Here is a 21284-nt window from a genome sequence, read left to right on the forward strand (position 1 = left end):
TGTGTCCCTGCGTGTCTCTGCGGTCCTTCCCCCCACCGCACCGTCCTCCCCGGTCCTCCCCGCCTCCCCTCGGCGATAAACCCGGAATCTCCCCTTCCCCTCCCGTGTTTTCCGCCTCTGCAGAGCAGGCAGCAGCAGGCACGCCAGTCGAAGATGTCGGGTCAGACGCTGACAGATCGCATCGCAGCTGCTCAGTACCGCGTTACGGGATCAGCCGTAGCCAGAGCCGTCTGCAAAGCCACCACGCATGAAGTGATGGGGCCCAAGAAAAAGCACCTGGACTGTGAGCATCCCTTTTTGTTCCCCCCAGCGAAGACGCCGGGGCCGAGGAGGCTGCCCGCGGGGTTCTTTAGGGTGCCTTTGAACCGTCTGGCTTTTCGCGCTTGCTGTAATCCAGCTCGCATACGGGATCAGCCGTAGCCAGAGCCGTCTGCAAAGCCACCACGCATGAAGTGATGGGGCCCAAGAAAAAGCACCTGGACTGTGAGCATCCCTTTTTGTTCCCCCCAGCGAAGACGCCGGGGCCGAGGAGGCTGCCCGCGGGGTTCTTTAGGGTGCCTTTGAACCGTCTGGCTTTTCGCGCTTGCTGTAATCCAGCTCGCAAACCCTAAGGGTTATGAGAAATCTCCCGGAGAGGATGAGTTATTATTGCATTTCTTATTGCATAATACTGCTCTTTTCGGCCATTTTTTTTTCTTCTGCTTTTTTTTTTTTTTTCCTCATGACCTCTCTCGCCACTTAGCCAGGAAGGTAGAGCGAAGTGCGCCTTGCGGTGCAGGAAAAGGGGGGGAATTAGAAACGGGACAAAATAGGCACGCACTTGTCACTGCCTGCTTCGGTCAGGGTTAAGCCAGGCAGAGACATAAATGCTACACCAGGAGCTGGCCAAGCGCTGGTAGGAGTGTGGCCATCTCCACAGCAGATTTCTGGAAAGGTTTATGTGATGGTGGTAAGGCACTTGGATAATGCTGCGCTGTAGATTGAGACGGCCTTTGAAAGGCTGTTGCCGAGGTTCTCAATATCTGACAGCAACTTCAGGAGCTGTCCAGTAGTTTGTGTCATGTTCTATTGAAGATGGGTGGTGGCTCAGTCTCATAGATTTATGATCTGTTCTGGACTGGCATGAAATGCATGAAACAAGGCTGAAGTCAAAATGTTTCTTAAATACCAATGATCTAGTGATGTTTTGTCTTGACAATTCTATTTCTTTGCAACCCACTCAACTGTCAGCCCAAGCTTGGAAACACCAAGGAGTAGAATGGTGAAAGAACTTAATTGTGTGATGTTAATTTGCCCTGTTTACCAGTAGTAACTCCGGCCAGCATTGAACTCAGTAGATGACCAGCAGGATTTTATGTCTGAAATAAAGTAGTTTTCCTGTTGTTTTTTTTCTTGGACATGGTAAGAAATACTTTCAAGTAAAGTTCAGGCTTTATACCAAACAGTCTCTTGGCTGCTGGCTGATACTAATTAATGCTGGTGCATGTAAATACAATTCTGATGATGCTGTATTTCTTAAAAGAAGGTGGTATTACTTTTCTAGGATTAGAATTACAGAATGGTTTGGGTTGAAAAGGACCTCAGAGATCATCTAGTTCCAATCCCCCTGCCATAGGCTGGGACACGTGCCACTAGACCAGGTTGCTCAAAGCTCCATCCAACCTGGCCTTGAATATTTCCAGGGGGACATCCACAACTTCTCTGGGCAACCTCTTCCAGTGCCTCACCACCCTCACAGAAAAGAGTTTCTTCATAGTATCTTATCTAAATCTGCCCTCTTGAAGTCTGAAACCTTTACCTCTTGTACTGTCATTACACTCCCTGATAAAGAGTCCCTCCCTTTCTATCCTGTAGGCCCCCTTTAAGAACTGGAAGGCTGCTGTAAGATCACCCCAAAACCGTGTCTTCTCCAGGCTGAAGAGCAGCAACTATCTGGAAAATAATTCCAAATTTCCATTCTAATGACTTTATAGCTAACCCTTAAAGTGGAAAGCAGTCTTCTGGTCTTCCAGTATACCTAAGACTGGCTTGAGTCTAAACCATTGTTCAAATATATAGCAGTCTGGATATCATGTATTATCTCTTGTTTTCTTGTATATTTAAAAAAAAATCATCCTAGTTATTGATGTCTCCTCTGTTGCTGTTTGATAGCTCTGGACACTTTTAATGTATAGGTTGCGTCTGATCTGTTCCACCATATCTGTTACTAGAAGCTTTAGCTTAAAAAAAAAGTGCAGCACAGCTCGTATTTAAAAGCACGCTATGTCTATGTGTGTGTATATATATATAAATAAAAGTACTATCTGGAATAGACAGGATTCAAGTGAGGTAGAAATAATTTACCAGTGCTATATTAAGGTCTGGAAAGGGACTGTGTTTGGATATTGGTGCTGATACTACTCCTTCAGAAAATGAACGTGGGGGAGACTGAAGGCCGTGGCATTCCATGCCATTTCATACCCACCTGTATGTAAGATGCACAAGAGGAATAGAAACAATAGTTTCCCGGGAAGATACATCCATGTTCATTTTTCCTTCTGTTTTCCAAGCTGTTTGGAACAGTTGAGTGTTTAACTGTCTGGTATCATTAAAGACAGAATATCCTTGATGGGAGAGACGCACTTTCAAAATTGTAGACCGTAAATGAAAATCAAGTTCATGGTTTAAAGGAAAAAATATTCTTGAGGTCTTAAACCAGAGGCATCTCTGCATAACTGTGGATTGCTTGGCAATTCCTTGAACTCTGACATGTATCTTGTGAACAAGTGGGCTTTATATATTGTCATGAGAAAGTAAAGTATGAAGTTCATCCTGTGAAAGAGCAATGCCCACATGTATGCAGGAGGTACTTCTGTGTGGAGGTAGATCTGAACCGTGTGCCTGACTGCATTTGAGGTTGGATAAGTAGCATTTGAAGATGTGGAGAAGGGAATGAAAGGGAAAACTTGCAAATGCCTTAAGTTTTTAGTCAAGGCGTGAAGGATTTGGACAATTAAAACCTCAGGTACCAAAGAGAGCTATGGTTGGAACAATTCTTCATGAAGAGCTGTAGTTCTAGTATTACTGTAGGGGTTCTATGTTAGGGAACACCATAATTTTATTTAGTGCCTTAGTGGCCAACTGTCATGTCACACAACCTATCTTCTACTATCCCTGCTTAGCAGCTGGACTTTATAAATTAAGTGGAGAGAGCAAGTATTTAACATGAGTTCAGTACACCTGTGAGGATGGGATACAATGATGACTGTCCTCCTATGTTTTCTACAGAAGATATTAATTCCAGAGGGTTATAGAAAGATGATAATTGATAAGGAGTGGAGTGTTGCGTCTTTTTGTTGTTGTTGGTGGTGGTTGATTGATTTAGACTTTTTAGGGGGTACTACTTAGAGGGAGTTTGCTCTGAGGAGTAAAAAGCATGATTTGGGTATGAGTGTAAAGAAGGGAGGAGAGAACAGATTAAACATCTTCTATGAACAAAAACTAAGCTGTTAAGTGTTTGAGTTTGTGTGCCTTTCTGTACTTGTGTAGCTTTCAAATACAGGCTTTAGTATGGATGCTGTGTAGTGGCTGTCCTTTGGCATGGACTCTGGGTGCTGTACAGGCTTGTCATTTAAAGTACTGAAGTATGTTTAGGTTCCTAATATGTGAGATTTACCGTTTTCTGGAATTCCTGCTAGTGAATTTCCAGCAACTGCTGTAAGCAATGCCAGATGGCTTTAAATGCAGTTCCCAAGTCCCCGTGGGGAGAAAAGGACTGTAAGCCTAGGCTGCTCGGATGGTTTGGGGCAAGCCATTGCAGTTGGCATGTTGGAGCTCTGGAGTTACCAAACTGTTCTCTTAAAATCACCACAATGATACAGATCCATCTCACTCAGCTAACCACACTATGTTAAATTACACTTGGATGCAGCAAATGAGGAAAGCATTCCCATGAAAAAGTGGGGAGTAGCAACTTGATTTTTTGCTACATTGAGAAGGACCTTTGCAGACAGGGTAAATAAGATATATGGGCCAAGTTAAGGATACATAAATTGTGGTGATTTGACTGGGAGGGCAACCCTAGTGCACAGCATAGAAGCTTCATTTTCAGAATTGTTCTGAAAGATATGTTAAGGCTTTGCTGAGGGTATGATTATGTGGGGCAAGTAAAAGGCAACTTCCAGCCTCAAACGGGGGTGAGTCCAATGGTATCAACAGGGAGAAGCTTTCAAAGAAGGGAAATAACTTGACTTCCAAATGTTAAAACAATAGATAAGGAAAAAATAGGGAGATCTGTATTCAGCTCCTTTTATAAAGGATCTTGCTCAGAAACAGATCCTCATGCTTTCATTTAGGGAAGTGAATTGGAAACCAGTGATGTTGTGTCTGTGGTTGTAACAAGTTCCTGTTTCTGAAAATGATAAAAATGCCTGGGATTTTCTTTGACTTATTTTGTTGAGTGTATTGTTTTGCAGCAGGAGGAAGTTCTGGAGTTTGTGTTCTAAAAAGACCATGTGGTGCCTCCTCCTCCTTACTTCTTCAAAATAATTCTCATAAGGTAGAAGGCCTTTCTGGAGGCCTGCTCAAGAGCTGTAAGATTTTCATGAAATGGGTAAACAAAGAGGTGAAGTCTCAGTTTCCTGTGACTGTGGAGATGACATATATCTTTCCATCCCAAGTCTAATTTTGTGTTTTTGTTTGCTAGCCACATACAAAGGCACTAAAAAGAAATTTATGGTTTAATTCATGCTAGTAACTGAGCTGCAGGGCTGTATTTTGCTTATAATGACGTTTTTGTTCCTGCAGTGTTCTGCCTTTCTCCTACAAACTGTGAGGATGACCTAATAAGTTTGAAGCACTGTGGTCTCTAGTGTTGGTTGTTGACCAAAAGGAATGAGTTAAACTTCTTTCCTAGGCTCAGTAAAGATAAAAGATGCTAGATCCCACAGGGTTAATCTTAGAAACTTGTATCTCATTCCTGAGGAATATGTCTGTCTCTGTTTTTTTGGGAGAGATGAGGGATCGATGGAGCTGTTTGGAGTCACAAGACTTCAGTGACTGGTAAGGTTAGATGCGTATTTCAGAAGCTGTTTGCTGTGAAGCGATTTGGGGAGCGTTCCAAATCTGTTGGCACTTGGGGCCCTTTCCTAGCAAGAGTAGTGCAGGCGTATGAGTACTGCATTGCTCCGCAGTCCAGGTGACACTTTGTCTTTACAGCCAAGGAAGTGCCTTCAAGAAAATCACCAAGAACAGAGTCCCTGACTTAATCCTTCACTCTGTAATAATGAAACTACTTTTGTATCTCTCCCTCAATCTTGAATGGCAGTAATTTGTCACAGTTTCCAAGTAGGAGAGAACTGTTCTTTGAAGATCAGCTGTAATACAGTGTCTTGGGTTTTGTTGTCACAGATGAGGTGTACTCTAAATTGTAAACTCCTCCCTGTTACCTCAGTCAGTCTCTTTTATACCTGAAAAGAAAAACCACAATCCAAGCAAGCAATTATTTTCTTTAATTCATTAATGGGTATCGGATTAGCAGTTTTTTCTGTGTTCTTGTGTAAGGACTTGTCATCAGTCTGTATGTTGAGTAGGTCTCTGTTTCCGTGGGCTTCTCCTGTGTCATTTCTCAAAACAGTACTGAAGGTATGCAAATCTCTGAATAGGAGCAGAAATATGTGTCATGAGTAAGAGGGGGCTCATAAGAACACTTTTTAGATTAGTTGATCTGGAATATTTCGATGGCATTAACTTTCAGTTTTCCTCCTGGCCCCATATGCTTTTTAAGGCATACATAGTACCGAGAGAGGGATACCCTCTCTATATCTCTTAAGAGAAAAAGGTCGAAATATGGGCAGGATCACTTGATCTTGTGCATCTGAACTGTTCTGTGTTTGTCTTCTTACAGTACAATGCCTAAGGAAAGGGAGGATGAGGAAACAGAAGAGTGGATTTACAGTGTAGTATTAGACTTTCTTTCATCCAAACAGTGTAACTTAATAAAGCTAGATTGACTAGTCCTACCCTCCCTCCCCTTGGCTTTTCCTCAGCTAAAGGCACGTATTCTTGGTCTGTTTTCAATAGTCATCAGGATCCTTCTGTTAAACATGCTTGGTCAAGGTCATGGATGACAAATTCTGAGACAAGTCAGGTCTTTCTGCTGTGCTGACTTCCACTAATAGACCTTGATAATGGAATAGTTGTGAGACACCTTGTGTGTAAGATAGTCAGTATGTTAGTGACAAGCCTATAGTTTTAATCACTTCTATTTAATAATTAAATATGTTTCATAATAGTCTCATAGTGTTGCTCCCTTAGATCCTGGCTGGAAGCAACTGAACATCTTTAAAATAAACAACAAAATCTGCAGTTTGATTTCCTGTGATTTGATTTGATCTGTGCCTCTGATTTCTCAGCCTGGCTCTTAAACCTTCCATCTTCTGTGTGTACCTTACCTGGGCCTGTCCCACTAGTAAGGAATTCTGTGAAGTCTCCAAGAAAATGCCCTGGTATGGTCGGTCCATGCTTCTGTGTCTCTGCTTTGTGAAGGATCCTCTGACGTGCTTAAAAGTAGATGGCAGTCAGGATAACTCTGAAGGACATGGAGGATTTTGGATACTATTTCTTCCCTGTTTCTTGCTGGATGGGGAAATTGATAGCCAAAGATGCACTCTTAGTCTCCACTTGTGAAGAAATGGTAATATAGCAGAGGCACACCTACTTCTAGCATTTTTTTCTGGGTGTGTTCAGGATACTGGAGACTACTTTGCTCTGCATGCTCTACCTACCTTTTCCCTGGTGCTGGGTGTCCATGGCAAGGTGTTGGCTGCAGGGCTGGCCTCTGAGGAGAGACCAGGGTGTTCTCTGTGCCAGACCCAGCCAGCTCCACAATGGACCCACCACAGGACACTGCTGAGCCCATCCACCAAGCTTGTAGCACCTCCAGGAAAACATACTTAGTGCGGGACGGACGAGGGGGGAGGAAAAAAGTGAGAAATGACAGAGGGAGCACCAAGGTTGGAGGTGGAGCAGGAGGTACTCCCTGGCGCAGCAGCAGATATCCTCTACAGCCTGTGAAAGAGATCCCTGTTCTCAGAGGTCACAGCTGCAGCGTTCCCCCCTGCTACCTAAACCTTGCCACGTACACCCAGTATTCTCTCTGTCCCCAAAGCAAAGAGACACCTTCCTGTAAGGTGTCCTTGCCTCTGGCAGGGGATTTAGAACAAGATCATCTTTAAGGTTCCTTCCAGCCCAAACCATTCTATGCTTTTATGATTCCTCAGACAGCTGCGGACATATGGTATTGCTGAAGGAGCTGGCTTCAGAGTTTCTGGAGGTGGGGAAAAATTGGAGGTGGGGGGAGATGGCTTTATATCCCTTCCCTTAGTCTTAGTATAGATGAAAGATGAGTCAGTGGTGCCAAACTGTGTTATTAAGTTAACGTACCCTGTTCCTTTTGAGAGCTTCTTTTCAAAGCACAGATCAGGATGCAGGTAAGGGTGGAAAAGCACACGTTGTGGTGTGTGCCTAGGGGTAACACAGTAGTAGCACCGATGAAAAGCCTAATGAAACTTGAATCTTTGAACTTCAACACATGGCATGCAGATTTGAAACAATATTCTGCCTGCCTTGTAGAGAGGGGTTTCAAGTACCATGAAAACAACAACAAAGCAAGGAATAAAGCAAGCCAAGAAATCAGGATCTGAATCTCAGCTCAGAACGTCTCGTGTGCTGAAGGAATAGGTTGTCTAGCATGGGGCTGAACCCTGAACTAGGACTAAGTGGTCTAACAGAAGGAGGCTTCCTAGTAGCTTTGCGGGCAGTGGCCTGCAATACAGGATTTACAGCAGTACTTTTGTTTCCCCAAGTCAGCAATACCAGCAAGATTGCAGTGTGAAGCTTCATTAGTCAGTTGATATTGGAGTATCCCACCCCATCAGCCTTGGCATTGTTGCTTGGTGTTCCTGCTGGCTGAAGTCTTGCTTGGGTGAAAGCTTGGTGGCTTAAATGAAACCTGAATAAACCAGATGTTGGCCATTGCTAGAAGGCAACTGGAATTCTTGGCAGAGGCTAGCTTGTCACTTTGTGGAGTATGCTTAAATCTACTTTTCATAGAATCATAGAATCACAGAATGGCCTAGGCTGGAAGGGACCTTAGAGATCATTTTAATCCGGCCTCCCTGCCACCAGGGACACCACCTCTCGACTCGATGGGGCAACACATGGGGACCGAATGGGAAGCTTCCTGAAGTCCTGCATGCTAGCCCCTTAAAACTCTTTTTAATACTTTTAATATTGCTGTTTTGATCATATTTACTTCTGCAGAGCTGCTTGGAAACACTGAAAATCAATGCAAAACAAGTTTTGCAAGGGTGAGCTCAGAGATCTATTCAACAGTTGAAGCTGGTAGCCAGTAAGCGTCTTGTGCTTATAAAAAAATTATTCTCTTTAGGTTTGTGAAACACATTTGCTGAAGCAGTTGAGAGTTGTATTCCAGTAGGAGAGGCGATATACCAGCAATCGAGTAGTGCTGCAAATGACATTGGACATCAGCCTTGAAATGCCACCATGAATGTAGGTGGAATACTAGAACAATGTTTTCTAGGCTGCTGGCAAATGGTGCATCCACTGGGTGTCTGAGGCTTGCAGCTTAGGCGTAGGCACAGTATGGGAAATGGCAGTGCACTATGTTACCACTGACTTCTGCATAAACCAAGTCTAAATACCCTTCTGTTCCTCCTCCCTTCCCGGGATAACGTGATCTCATGCTTTCTTTTAGATTAAAGTAAGTTAAGATACAGATATAATGAGGGAGGTTGGATGCTGAGAAGTCCTGGTGTCATGCTAATGTGTATCTGTGCTCTGACCAAGCTGAGGCAGTGTGTGAGCCGGTTGCTTTTCCTAGAATAATTTTTTTTCTAGCTGTTGATAAAACTCAGATGTGTTACAATGTTTCTTGTAGAGGCTATTTTGCTAGTACATGGGCAGGATCAATGCTTGAAGGCCACCAAGAAAGCACACCTTGCCTCTGTATGTCCCCAGAGCTGTAAGTTGCTGACAGGACATGTCTGCAGCTTGCGTCTAACTTGTAGTAAGCTGTTAGGCAAAATTACCACAGGTAGAAAAGCAAGTTGGCAGGAACTCCTGTGTTGTAGTTGAGCCAGAGAGGCCTAATGAAACAGCCGAGCCATGTGCTTTGTCAAAGTGGCTTTACCTTCTCAAGGAAGGAATGAAAAAGAAAGCAATGTTCTTTGCTAGCTGTTTCTAGGTATTTAGGAGACTAAGTTATAGCTGAGATGTGAAACACCAATAAGGGTAGATTGGAGAGTTTGGGGTCCACTTGAGCCAAGATTGTCCTACCCTATATTTAAAGGACCAGAGAATGTGAGTGTTTTAAACTTTGCTGTCCTAAAGAGATGGGACAAGACTGTGGTTTGACTGCTGACGGATAGTCGATGACTTCAAACCGACTCTTGGCTTGGCACGAGCATGGATGACACAATGGCAGCGAGTGCTGCTGCAGCAGATGGTCAGCAGTTCGCCTGCAGAGCCTGGCAGGCTCCAAGTGCCCCTGACATACTTTTGTTATATCCCTTTAAGTCTCTGAGGTAGTTTACAGAATGTTCTAAAGTGGTCCTCCGTAGAAGTGAGAGGAAGACACGACTGCTCAAAGCATGAATAAAACATGCTGACTTGTCGCCCACATGCGTGGAATGTGTGCAAGTTTACGAGTTGAGAGGAAGGTCCTCAAAATAAGGCAGCGATCGGTTAGTTTGCCACAGTGCAGGACTGCCCTAGCTAGAGCATGTCTTTACACATAATTGAAGAGCCCACATAGATGCACTTAAGTGGGAGTTTGAACTGTTTTTAAAAGGGCTCTTCCTTTCACTTCTAGTTTCAGAGAGTGTAGGACTTGTACAGAATGGGGAAGCCAGCTGGCCCGCTTCCTGGCTCTGAAGGCTGCTGTTTCTCATTATGTAGAGGTCAAATATAGACAAAAGCTTTAACATATCATTGCATCTGTTCCTTTGCAACCCTGGAGTTTTAAAACCTAACTCTTCCAATGGAGACTTGGGTCTGGATCTTGCTGCATGAGTCTGGAATCCAAAGTACAGTTATTGTGCCTGTAGCTCTTAAACTAAGTTTTATAGCTTCACCTAAAGGAGAACATGTATTCTGCTGAGAGGCAACAAGGCAGAGGAACTCAACATATCTACTGTGTCTAATTTTGGAAATACGTACATTTTATCATGAGGGGTGTTTCATTATTGGCATCTGAAACAGAATGCTGTTTTCATATGTGAGCATTGCCTGGGACATTCTGATCTAATCTTGCATTCTAAGCCACGTAGAGTCTTCCTAGTTTTTTCTAAGCTTGATTTAAACTTCAAATTGTTTTGTTATTTGTGAATGACAAGAGCATTAATGGGTTAAGTTTGCTCTGGTTGGAATAGGTGAGTTTAAAGAACTTCCTCTTGTTTATCAGGAAGCTAGAAATTGCTTAGGCAGTATTATCAGAAGCTACCTTTCAAAACTTATCTCTGTGTCATTCTTAGGAGTTTAATTGACAGTTCTGGGTGTACCAATCTAGAGATGTGATTGTGCAAAGCTTTGCTGTCTGGATGTGAGCCTGCATGCTGGATTCCAACTTCCCTACTCTTCAGTAGCTTGGTAGACTTCCACTGCCAGTAGCAAACACGTTTTCCAGAGGCATTGGTGACTTTGAGCTTAGATAGCAACTTTCTACTGTCGGATTCTTTTAAATGTAAGTGGTTCTGGCTGCATCTTCCACCTCTCAAGTGGATGTTCCATTGTATTTAACTTTTCTTTTTTCCCGTTCCCATTTTATAACATCGGGAAATTTGCGGTGTATGAAAGGTTGCAAGCTCACGTGGAAAAGTCTACTACTGATAACTGGTGTTAGTTTTTTCAACATTTCTGAGACTTACACTCACCTGTCTGTGTGGCAGAAGCAAAGGATTCCTGTTTAGCTGGTGTGATACAGGGGAATGAACATAAAAGGAATTGCACATTTTGTTTCTTATTTTATTTATTATTACTTTTTAGCAAAGAGAGTAAAGCTCTCTCCCATTGTGAAGGACATCAGGCAGTTTGTAAAAAAATACCCTCTTGAAGAGTCAGCTGCTAAGGCTGTCTACTTAACTGACCCATTTCTAGCACACAGGCTGTACGTAATTAACATATGTCAGCAAAGTTTCTTGCACGTTGTTTCATCCCCACCCTGTTTTTTTAATGTATTCCCAATGTGTAACAGCTAAGTAGTGCAACTGAAACATCAGGCTTCTTCCAATGTATTATCAGTCTCTTTTAGATTGGTAGTGGGTTACAAATTGCTCTAGTGCAGAAGTTACAATAAATGACCACATGCTGCTGTGACAAACACAAAATCCTTACTTCTCTAGTGCAGCTGTGCTCTTCTGGATAAAAGCTGCTGTTGATCCTATTATTGATATTCCAGTAAACAGCCAAGTGATAAGAGTTGCATATTGATATAACCAAAAGGTAGTGTAAGGGGTTGTTCGCCCTCATGGGTGGATAATAACATGTCATGGCTGAAATCCTAGTATCCAGTTACAGTAGTCAATTAACTAGATCTTACTGACTTTTATGCTTCTGAGCAATGATCTTGCAAAAATAAACCCTCTTGAAACTCGTTCTGTTGTTTGCAGCAAGACCTAGGGTGCAACAGGACGGTCACTTTAATGCTTGTATGGGTGGAGAGAACAGTTCTACCCCTTAGAGGAAATTGAACAGATGCTTTGAAGACTTGGCAGAAGATTGGCCAGTGGCTGTGGTTTTGCTTTTCTTCCCAAAATTAATGTGTATTTTTGTTAAGACTTCCAGGTTTGAACCGCTGAAGAAAATGGCTCACAGAAGGAAGTCTGAGATTTGCCATGCCCTGTGAAAGTTCTTTTTTATACAAAGTTATTGGTCAACTGCTTAACACAAATGCAACTGGTAATGGTAGCAGGGTTTTTTTCCATGTTGCTTCCTCCCCTGGATTTTGGCATCTGGCATGCCATATTACAATAGAATCATAGAATTGTCAGGGTTGGAAGGGAATGCTAGAGGTCATCTAGTCCAGCCCCCCTGCCAGTGCAGGATCCCCTAGGGCAGCCACACAGGAACGTGTGCGTACAGGTTTTGAAAGTCTCCAGAGAAGGAGACTCCACAACCTCTCTGGGCAGCCTGTTCCAGTGCTCCATCACTCTCAGTAAGGAAATTTTTCCACATGTTGAGGTGGAACTTCCTATGTTCTAACTTAAACCCATTATTTCTTGTTGTATTGCTGGGCACCACTGAGAAGAGATTGTCCCCTTCCTCTTGACACCCACCCCTCAGATATTTATATATGTTAATCAGGTCCCTTCTCAGCCATCTCCTTTCAAGGCTAAAATTCAGTCCCTCTTCACAGGAGAGATGCTCAAGTCCCTCAATCATCCTCGTAGCTCTCTGTTGGGCTCTCTCCAGTAGGTCCCTGTCTCAATAGGACGGGGAAAAGCATTTCTCCACGACAATCATATATATACCATCATTTGGTGCCCAACAAATGCAAATGGCATCATAGAATCATAGAATGGCCTAGGCTGGAAGGGACCTTAGAGATCATTTAATCCAGCCTCTCTGTCAGCAGGGATGCCACCTCTTGACTATATATGTATATACTATATGTATATACTATATGTAAACTATTGAGAGCTGTGCAAAAATGGTAGTACAATGATGATTTGTGACTCAGTTGCTGTTTGCAGTAAGTCAATAAAATAGGGAAGTGGCACATCTGGCTCCAGAACTACTTGATGTTTCATATCAACATAAGCAGAACTGCTCAGTTCTTGTCTTTGAGCAGAAAAATATATGTTTCTACTGAGCTTGTTGCAGAGTAGGATTTGGAAGCAGAGAGAGTTGAGAATGGGGTCTCTAGGTGAGAGGAAGGGATTGTTAAAGCAGTGATTACTCTTCTTTCCCCTACTTTTCTGTTCTTGTATTCCTGTCTGAGACAAACTTGTTGGTATTCAAAGTGAGTGAGTTCCGTACAAATGAGGTTCAAGACCAAGTTTATTACTACTTTGGGGGGGTGAAGGACTCCATGCTTAATAATTAGGGCTTTTCCCACAAAGAAACTGCTTGAAAAAGCTGTGGTGGCTGTGTTTGAGAAGAAACCAGGCAGAATTCTTCGACCATGGGGCTTTTTCCCCTTTACTTAGTGTTCTGACGTCATACATGTGAGGCTAAACAGCTGCTTTCCTTAGTACATTTGTACTAGAGAATTTGTGTAGCAAATCTTCTGGGTGACATCTCTATTGTTCCAGATATTTAATTCCTGAGTAACCTTGAAGCTTCTGTTTTTCTGAATAGCTGAATCATGGGTGTCAGTAAGGTCTCGGACTTTGTCCAGAAAATATATTCATCACTAATTAATTAGCAGTCTTAAAGATGATACTTAAACCCCCAATGACTGCTGCTTAAACTTGAGCTTCTGCAGCTGGCCTGAATCCTTCAGTTGTACTACTCAAGGAGAGAACTCTAATGTAAACACTGAAGATACTGCACTTTATTGTCCCCAAGAGGCAGTGAACCTATAAGTTCTGGGAACTTTTCTTTTAAGTAAAAAAATATTCATAGTTCATGGAACTTGAAGGAGTTGCTTGTGGCAAGATACTTTTTTAAACATAGCATAATCACACTTTTTCCATGTTATTATTGCTTAGGGAGACTGCTGTCTTAGTCACACCTTTTGAGATCCTGTGGAAGGCCCCCTGACAGTTGGCTTTTATTTTCCCCTTTCCAACAAAGCTGCACCTGAACCTCTCAGGAGGAAAAGCCATACATATAAATCAATAAGAACCAAGAGAGACACAAATTGAACATATTTTAATATTGCTAATGAGCTAGGATGGTTTTTGCAGAACACTTAAAGCCAAATATCTGGCCTTGATATGGCTGGCAAAGAAGGATGCAAACAATGTAAAAGTGCATTGGAATAAAATTCAGCAGCATATGTGTACAGTAGATTTTTCATTCAAAACAGGTATTTGGTGATATAGAAAGTGGTGCACTTTTGTACTTAAAAAGCAGTGGTGTGATAATAAGATGATTCTGAGGCTCATTAAGCTCCCAGTTTGAGAAATTGGAGGAAGCTCCAAGAGAAATTTGCTGGTACTTGAAGTCATCTGCCCTGTGTCTCTGCAGATTCTTCATGTAATTGATAGGGAAGAAGCTCCTTTTTTCTTCTGCAAAAATGCTTAATACTGTGGGTGGTGTGAGTGTGCCTATGAGTAGGCAGAGAGGAAGAAATTGTGTATAAAAGTTGTCTTGGTGTGGAATGCAGTTGTATGGTTCAAAGACTGACTCCTATGACCTCTCAAACTTGAGAATCTGCAGCAAATATTTCTCCTCATGAGAGTGTGTGATTTGTTTGGGAAGAAGGAGGTCTGTGAAGTAAGGCTGGAGAGAGGAAGGAGCAGTCTCAAGTTATTTGTAATCCCAATAGTTACATTCCTCGGAAAGTCTTTAAGGTACTTGGAGGGCATGTGCTCCATGGGCAGTTCTGTGTAGGTTTGAGTTGGCATAGGCGTGAAAGTGCATAGGCAGATGGAAGATGCCAGACTTTGGTAAAAGAGTAGGCTTGCTGGGGTCAAGGTGAGATGTAGTAGCTGTTGGGGTAGACTTTTGGGAAGGAAGGAGGAGACAGCATGAATTGCTGTTCTGGTTGGGGAGATTATTACAAGCCAGATTAAGATGTGTGTTTGTGGAGATGAGGCAAGATGGGGGTGAAAAGAGTTGATGGTAGGCTTAGACCTCAGAGAGAAATTCCCAACTCTTGTTTGTAGAATTGCTCGATAGCCAAAGCCGACAGCATTAAAATCATTTGATGTTCTCATGAGCAATTATCACAGAAGCAGAAACCAATAATTTTGTTCTGCTTTCTAGTACTGTTTTGTGGTCAGGCTTCTGAAAACCTGAAAGTTCAGCTCTTGCATTGGCTGGCACAATGATATGGTAGTTTCCTGATAGAGACCTGTGTCTTGCAAAGCAGGATTTGTATTGTTATTTGCCTATTTAACTTTTTTGGCTGAGACTCGTAAGCTCATACTTCACATCACTTTCTGTTCTTGACTAGCTGGGATTTTGAATAATCCTGCATTTCCTTTTCTATAGGTTCAAGGCATTACTGAAGTGCTTATAAGCAAGACTATCATAGCATTCAACATAATACTGAGGAAGGTCTGCAAGGGGGTTACTGTCAGAGGGATTTGGCAAAGTTTAGGAACTGAATGTATGACATGATGCTGAGGCAGCTTGTGAATTAATTCAGCCTGAAATGACAGCTGCTCTTAAGTTGGCACCAGTGTCCCTCTGAACAGAGAAGAAGTCTTGTGCTTTGCTGCTCTTTCTGTGCATACTGAAATGTAAGTTGTGAGTAAGTAACTTCGAACTGGGAAATTCCAGGTCTGTTTATTAAAGAATTGAGTAAAGAAACCCAAAACAAACTGGGAAGAAGTGGTGTTTAGATCCAGAATCTGATCTGAAATGGTAAAGGACTAAGAGTTGTACAGTCTACTTCATTAAAAAAAAATTAAAATATCAAAACCAGGAAGTAGTTTTTAATGAGACTGAAGAAGTCTGGAATTCTGAAAACCCTGAAACTTTCTTGGTGCTCTTTTTTTCTTTTTTTTTTTTCCTTGTGGGCTTAACAAACACTAGTACTAGTCACATCTTTTAGTCATCTCTTTAAAAGATCATCAGGAAGAGCTAAGGTGTCTTAACTTCAGTCTTGCTCACTGACCCCCTATCAATCTTTCTTAATTTGACAGGTTTGTCTTATGAGTAATGAAAGTGTTAATCATACTCTAGCTTTGCCTCTCTTCTCTAATTAAGTTGCAGATGTCTTAAGACTGGGTCAAAAAGTTGGCTAGTCATAAAGTTTAAAGACTGGCATTTAGATTCAAGTTATGGTGTCAAAGAATTGACAAATCTCTTTCTTCTCTGTGCAGTTGTTTTGCATCTCAAAACTTAACTAGGAAAAGTATATTGAAGTGCAAATTATAATTTGTACAAAGATGTCTATTTAATGGGTATTCAAAACAGCAGCCATCAAAATGTAAAGGGAGGAAATAGGAAAAAATCACGTAGTGTGATTTGACAAGTATAGTTTAGTCCCACAGTAAACAAATGGGTTCATAGAATCATGGAATCATTAAGGTTGGAAAAGACCTCTAAGATCATTCAGTCTATCCAGGTTTACCATGACCACTAAACTATATCCTCAAGTGCCACATTCTCCAACTATTTAATTTCTGTGAAAGTTACAATGAAAGTACTTACTGCTACTGCTGTACAATTCACAATTTTTTACTCTGCTTGGAATTTGTATTTGAGCTCAAGTTCTGGGTTTGGGGATTAGCTGTCAGTGTACATGGATGCCTGCAGTAGCAGAAATTTCCATCAGGAAGGTATCTATAATCCATATTTGTCCTACTTGTGTGTATCCTGAATGGAATTAACTTTAAAAGATTCATATGGCTTCTGATGGACTGTTCTTTATTTTGGTACTTCTTAAGATTTTCTATTTCGTATTAACAAGTCCACCTGTGACTTGTTTGGAAGACTGAACTTCATTGTATCATTTGAAAATGAAGTTTCTGTCCCACCAGTAAATGCCTGAATTTGAGTACTTGGAGAATCTAGTTTCTAGATTTAATTTTTAATTCTGTGCAGTTTCTTTTTCCCTGTATCTATTCTTCCCTACCACACTGAAGTCAAATTAATTTTGCCAAGTCTTATTGTAAAATTTGGCTTAGCCACCAAGCTCGGCTTGGAGTTCATTAGAGAGTTAGCTATGTTTGTGTGTTTCACCAGATGCTGATGATTGGTGGTTAATGAGACTCTGGTATTGGGGAAAGAAAACCAGTAAGCTTAAATTTCATAACTTTATGGTGTGACTTAATGGGAAACAGCTCTGTAAGAATTAACCTCCCATATCCTCCCCCGCTCCCCCCTTAGATGATGAGTAAAATCTTCATACGTGGTTTAATTCTTTTTTGCACACTGGAAGTAGTAGGCTTAAATTTAATCATACCTCTCTACTCAGCACGCTAAAATGCCTTGTATCCTCAAATGTACAGAGCTACAGACTGAGGTGCCTGTACTCTCCAGCAGTTTGGAGAGGAGACAGAAAGGACTTGAGTGACTTCGGTGCTGCCGTAGCATTATAGGAGTGGAGCCTCCGTTGCCAGCATTGCTGTGGGTGGATTCCTCTGAGGTTTCATTATCTAACATCCACCGACAGCATACACAATTTATAGCACCCCTTTTCCATAGTGAACCACGTACTGAAACGTAGGACTGAAAGCTTGCAAATTCGATGCATGTTTCTTTATACTAAGGACAAATGCGGTCATCTGCGGTAAAACCTCTGAACAGGGTATACAGTGAGCAAGCCACTTGTGACTTGCTTCTAGGCTTTTACAAACCGCTGTCTTCCATAATGCATTAATCAGCAGTACAGAATAAAAAAATATTGGCCTGTTTGTGCAACAGGATAAAGGAGAATGGTTGGAGCTCTGTGAGCTTGAACTGCTGTTGTTCAATATCATGGCTTTACTACATTGCAGAGCTGCCTCCTTCAAGGGTAGTATTACTGAGGTTATAGGAGTTCATATATATATATATTTATAAGGACATCACATAATTTTTGTCTCATTACAGAAAATCATTCCACTGACCTGAAATTGGAGCTTTTATGCCCGTAAAAAAGACAATTGTAAATACAAGCGCTGCAGTTTTCATAGGCTTCTGACTCTGAGATTTCCTGTATATTAAATGAGTGCTTAATAGAAGTAAAAAAACCTAAAAAAACATAAAACCCACTCACTGGATTATAAGTAAAAAATTCTGAATGCTTCTGGTGCAGCAGGGTGGGTTTCTGAGCACATCCCAATTTCCTCAGTAGCCAGTGCCACTCATCGGTCTATTTAGACAGACTTATTCTCTGGACTTTTCTTGCCCTGCAGAAGCAGAGTCAGTAGTTTCACAGCAGTCTGAACCTTGATTTTTCTGCTCTTAGCAACATCAATGCCCTTCATTATATGGTGTTGAGGAGGGAAAGCCGGTCACAATATCTGTCATCACTGAATGACTTGAATAGTTGGATGAACATTTATAGTCTGGGGGGTGAGGAAAGAGACATGGGAAATCATTAACCATGATTACTGTCAGGGAAAGTAAAAAATCAGTATTTTCATTAGTAACACAGATAATACTTAGTCTAGTAGTTTAATGTTTTAATTTTTAACTTTTTCTGCTCATCTGTTCAAACTTTAAGACTCAGCCCTACGGTTAGGTCTGTATTCTGTGCTCTGTGTTGCATGAAGCCATCTCCTGAAGTCTTGCTATGGCTGTGTCTGGCTTCACACGGGTTTTGGTCATGAGGCTGCAGTATACAGTTTGCATCTGTGTCTGAAAAATAGGTAATAGCTTGTAGAAGGTCACTGCTGGCTGCCTAGCAAGAGTTTGTAGGTAATGTAAACTAAAGAGCCTATCAGTAGATATGGGATGTAGATGCTAGTAGAAGGCTTGCTACTCTACTGTGATTTAAGTACTTAGCTTAATTTAATGTACTCTCTTGTGCAAGTCTACACCTTCCTAATATACAGGACACAAAGCTATACTTCAGTCTGCTTCCCAAAGACAGTCTAACACCTTATTTCTTCTATGTAAGGTGCCGTTGCTTGCAGAAGACTGTATTTTTCAATATAAACTAATGCCCATCCTTGCAACCTCTTCCTGCCGTTGAAGAGATCTTAATTCCTGAATGCACTCTTTTGTCTGGGTCTGTAGAGACTCTAGGAGGTGTGCTGTAGCATGCTAGTGAAACTCTAACCTCTGAAATGACTGAAGTATCTGTGTCTGGTGAGACCTCTTTTTGCTGATGAGACATGATTCAGTGTTCTTGACGTGTATATTACCTGTAAGTGAGGAGTTTGGTAATATGTATTTATCTAACCCAGAGGGAGTGAACTGCCGCAGTTAACCTGAAAATGCGCAGCCAGTAAAGTTTGTGAGGTTGTGCATGCTAACTTCATTTGGGATGAAGATGGAGAGAGGTTGGGACAGAGCTCAGGACAGAATTGTTGGAAAGCTAATACTGCTGGGCGAAAGAGTGGTGTTGCTGTCAGCATGTATGAATATAATCTCACATTTTGGGTTGTTTTGGTTTTGTTTTAAAACGTAGAATGTAAGCACTGAACTTGCTGTTTGTGACAGCCATGGCCTGCAGCCTGGTGGGCTGAGTGCTTGGCCATGCTCCAAACATCTTTATCTTACTTGCAGAACCTAACACCTTTGTTTTCATTCTTACAGACTTGATCCAAGCAACTAATGAAACAAACGTGAATATTCCTCAGATGGCTGATACGCTTTTTGAGCGAGCAACAAATAGTAGCTGGGTGGTCGTATTCAAAGCCTTAGTTACCACACATCATCTCATGGTTCATGGCAATGAGGTAAGTGTCATCATCTTTCTCTTGAGACCACATTGGCACTGAGCAGACTCCAAGACAAAAACTTTAGTAGTGCAAAGGCATCTCTTCTGAACCCTTAAGGACCTGAGAAGAAAGGGCAAGAATGAACCTTGATAAGGAGCAGACTTAATTTTTAACAAGGTAGTTGGAGGCATGCTGATTATCTATCTTTTCATTTATAAAACTGTAGCCTAAGACCAAACAGCAGCCTTTTCCAGGAAGTTGACAGTTTACACTCTGTCTGAATACAGAGCTACATGGGATTAAAGACTACTGGGGACTTCTTGGTGAGAGCCCAAGTCAATGCTGTGGCACATGTACTCTCTGTGTGAGCATTAAAATCTTCCTAGAACTGTAAATTCAACTTGATAGCCTTTTGGATTGTGTTTTCCTTGCCCTTGCTTTTTATTGGCCTGCATAGACTGCTATGTCTGTGTAAAAACAAAACCCATACTTGAAGAACTCTGGTATGACTGTGAAACAATTCCTCCCTAGTTTTATATAAAGTGTTTTCATGGAATGAATTTCTCCAACATCACTGTGTAAATTTTTACTCCTGTCCTATTTTTCCATGCCAAGTTTTGGCCAATGTTCTGATTTGCTTTCTGTAACTGTTTCAGGCTGTTGGTCCCTGTTACTTGATGTAGGGTCTGCTTGTTATTAAAACAGGCCTTCTTTGGCTTGGCAGAAACTAGGGGCTGCTGTATTGAAAAGTCTGGGACTAGCCTGTATATGCTGCTTTGTAATCAGATAAATCTGCTTCCTCAAATCTCTGTGCGAATCAACCATTTTTATTGCTCTTTCCACAATCTGGTTTGTATTTTGCACAGAATCTGGTTTTATGTGTACAGTAGGATATTTAGTAGAGATACAGTCTAGATGTAATTAATCTGAATGGATGAAAAAGGTTTCAAGGAAGGTATTGCAGGCTAAAACAGAAGTCTGGCTTTTCATGTCTGTATGCTGGCACTAGACTGGTAGTCTTCCTGCTAGGACATACAAAGCCTTTCAGATACAGCCTGTGATAAGAAAATAACTTTATGTTGCAGAGATTTATTCAGTACCTGGCATCTAGAAACACATTGTTCAATCTCAGCAATTTTCTGGACAAAAGTGGATCTCATGGTAAGCCTACTCATGTCTGTAATCTTCACAAGATTATAAATAAGATACTATTGTTAATTTGCTCCTTCATTCATAGGATGCAAGTAATAAAAAAATGTGCTTCTGAAGCCTTTTTACAAGTACTTAATGAATACAGGAGCTCAAATGAGCTGCCAGACAGATTTTTTTACTCAAAAGGTGAAACTGTACAACTCTCTTAGAAAGTGATGGTTGAAATCAGGACTGAGTGAGCTATCTCCTTAGCTGTTATGGGAGTTAAGGGTGAAATGGGTAAATTTGTATTTAATATTTTTGGCTTTTGCTCAGTCTTAAATACTAATTTGGTTTCTTGGGGACTCTATACTTTTTAGGAACTGTCTATAAGTGTTTAATTGTGTTTGTAGAAGGTGCCAAAACAACTAGCTTGTTTTGATGTGAGTAGTGAATTTGAAAAGGTCTAGGCAGAAATTAAGGAGTTCTACCTAAAGCTTACAAAGTCTGCTTATCTACTTTGACTCTGCAATTGTTAGGCAGTTTTCCTGTTCCTTCACTTAACAGAGGAAAAGCTTGTTTCATGTTAGCAGTACTAGGAAAGAGAGAAAAATAATAATCCTGTAGTGGCCAGAGAGTAGTTGTAGACTGTATGCAGAATGCAGG

The 21284-nt window shown here is 41.6% G+C and overlaps 1 protein-coding gene across 1 annotated transcript in view; it reads left to right on the forward strand.

Annotated features, from left to right (window-relative positions):
* Positions 1-153: 153 nt before the first annotated feature.
* Positions 154-21284, forward strand: part of LOC104279798 (clathrin coat assembly protein AP180) — a gene marked incomplete at its 3' end in the record, with an annotated part of 24977 nt that continues 3846 nt past the window's right edge. Inside the window, exons 1-3 of the mRNA XM_009877208.1 lie at positions 154-283; positions 19363-19505; positions 20573-20648. Coding sequence (XP_009875510.1) covers positions 154-283; positions 19363-19505; positions 20573-20648 — 349 coding nt within the window. The remainder of the gene's footprint in view (positions 284-19362; positions 19506-20572; positions 20649-21284) is intronic.

This window comes from Apaloderma vittatum, unplaced genomic scaffold, assembly GCF_000703405.1.
Source record: "Apaloderma vittatum isolate BGI_N311 unplaced genomic scaffold, ASM70340v1 scaffold14209, whole genome shotgun sequence".
NCBI lineage: Eukaryota > Metazoa > Chordata > Aves > Trogoniformes > Trogonidae > Apaloderma > Apaloderma vittatum.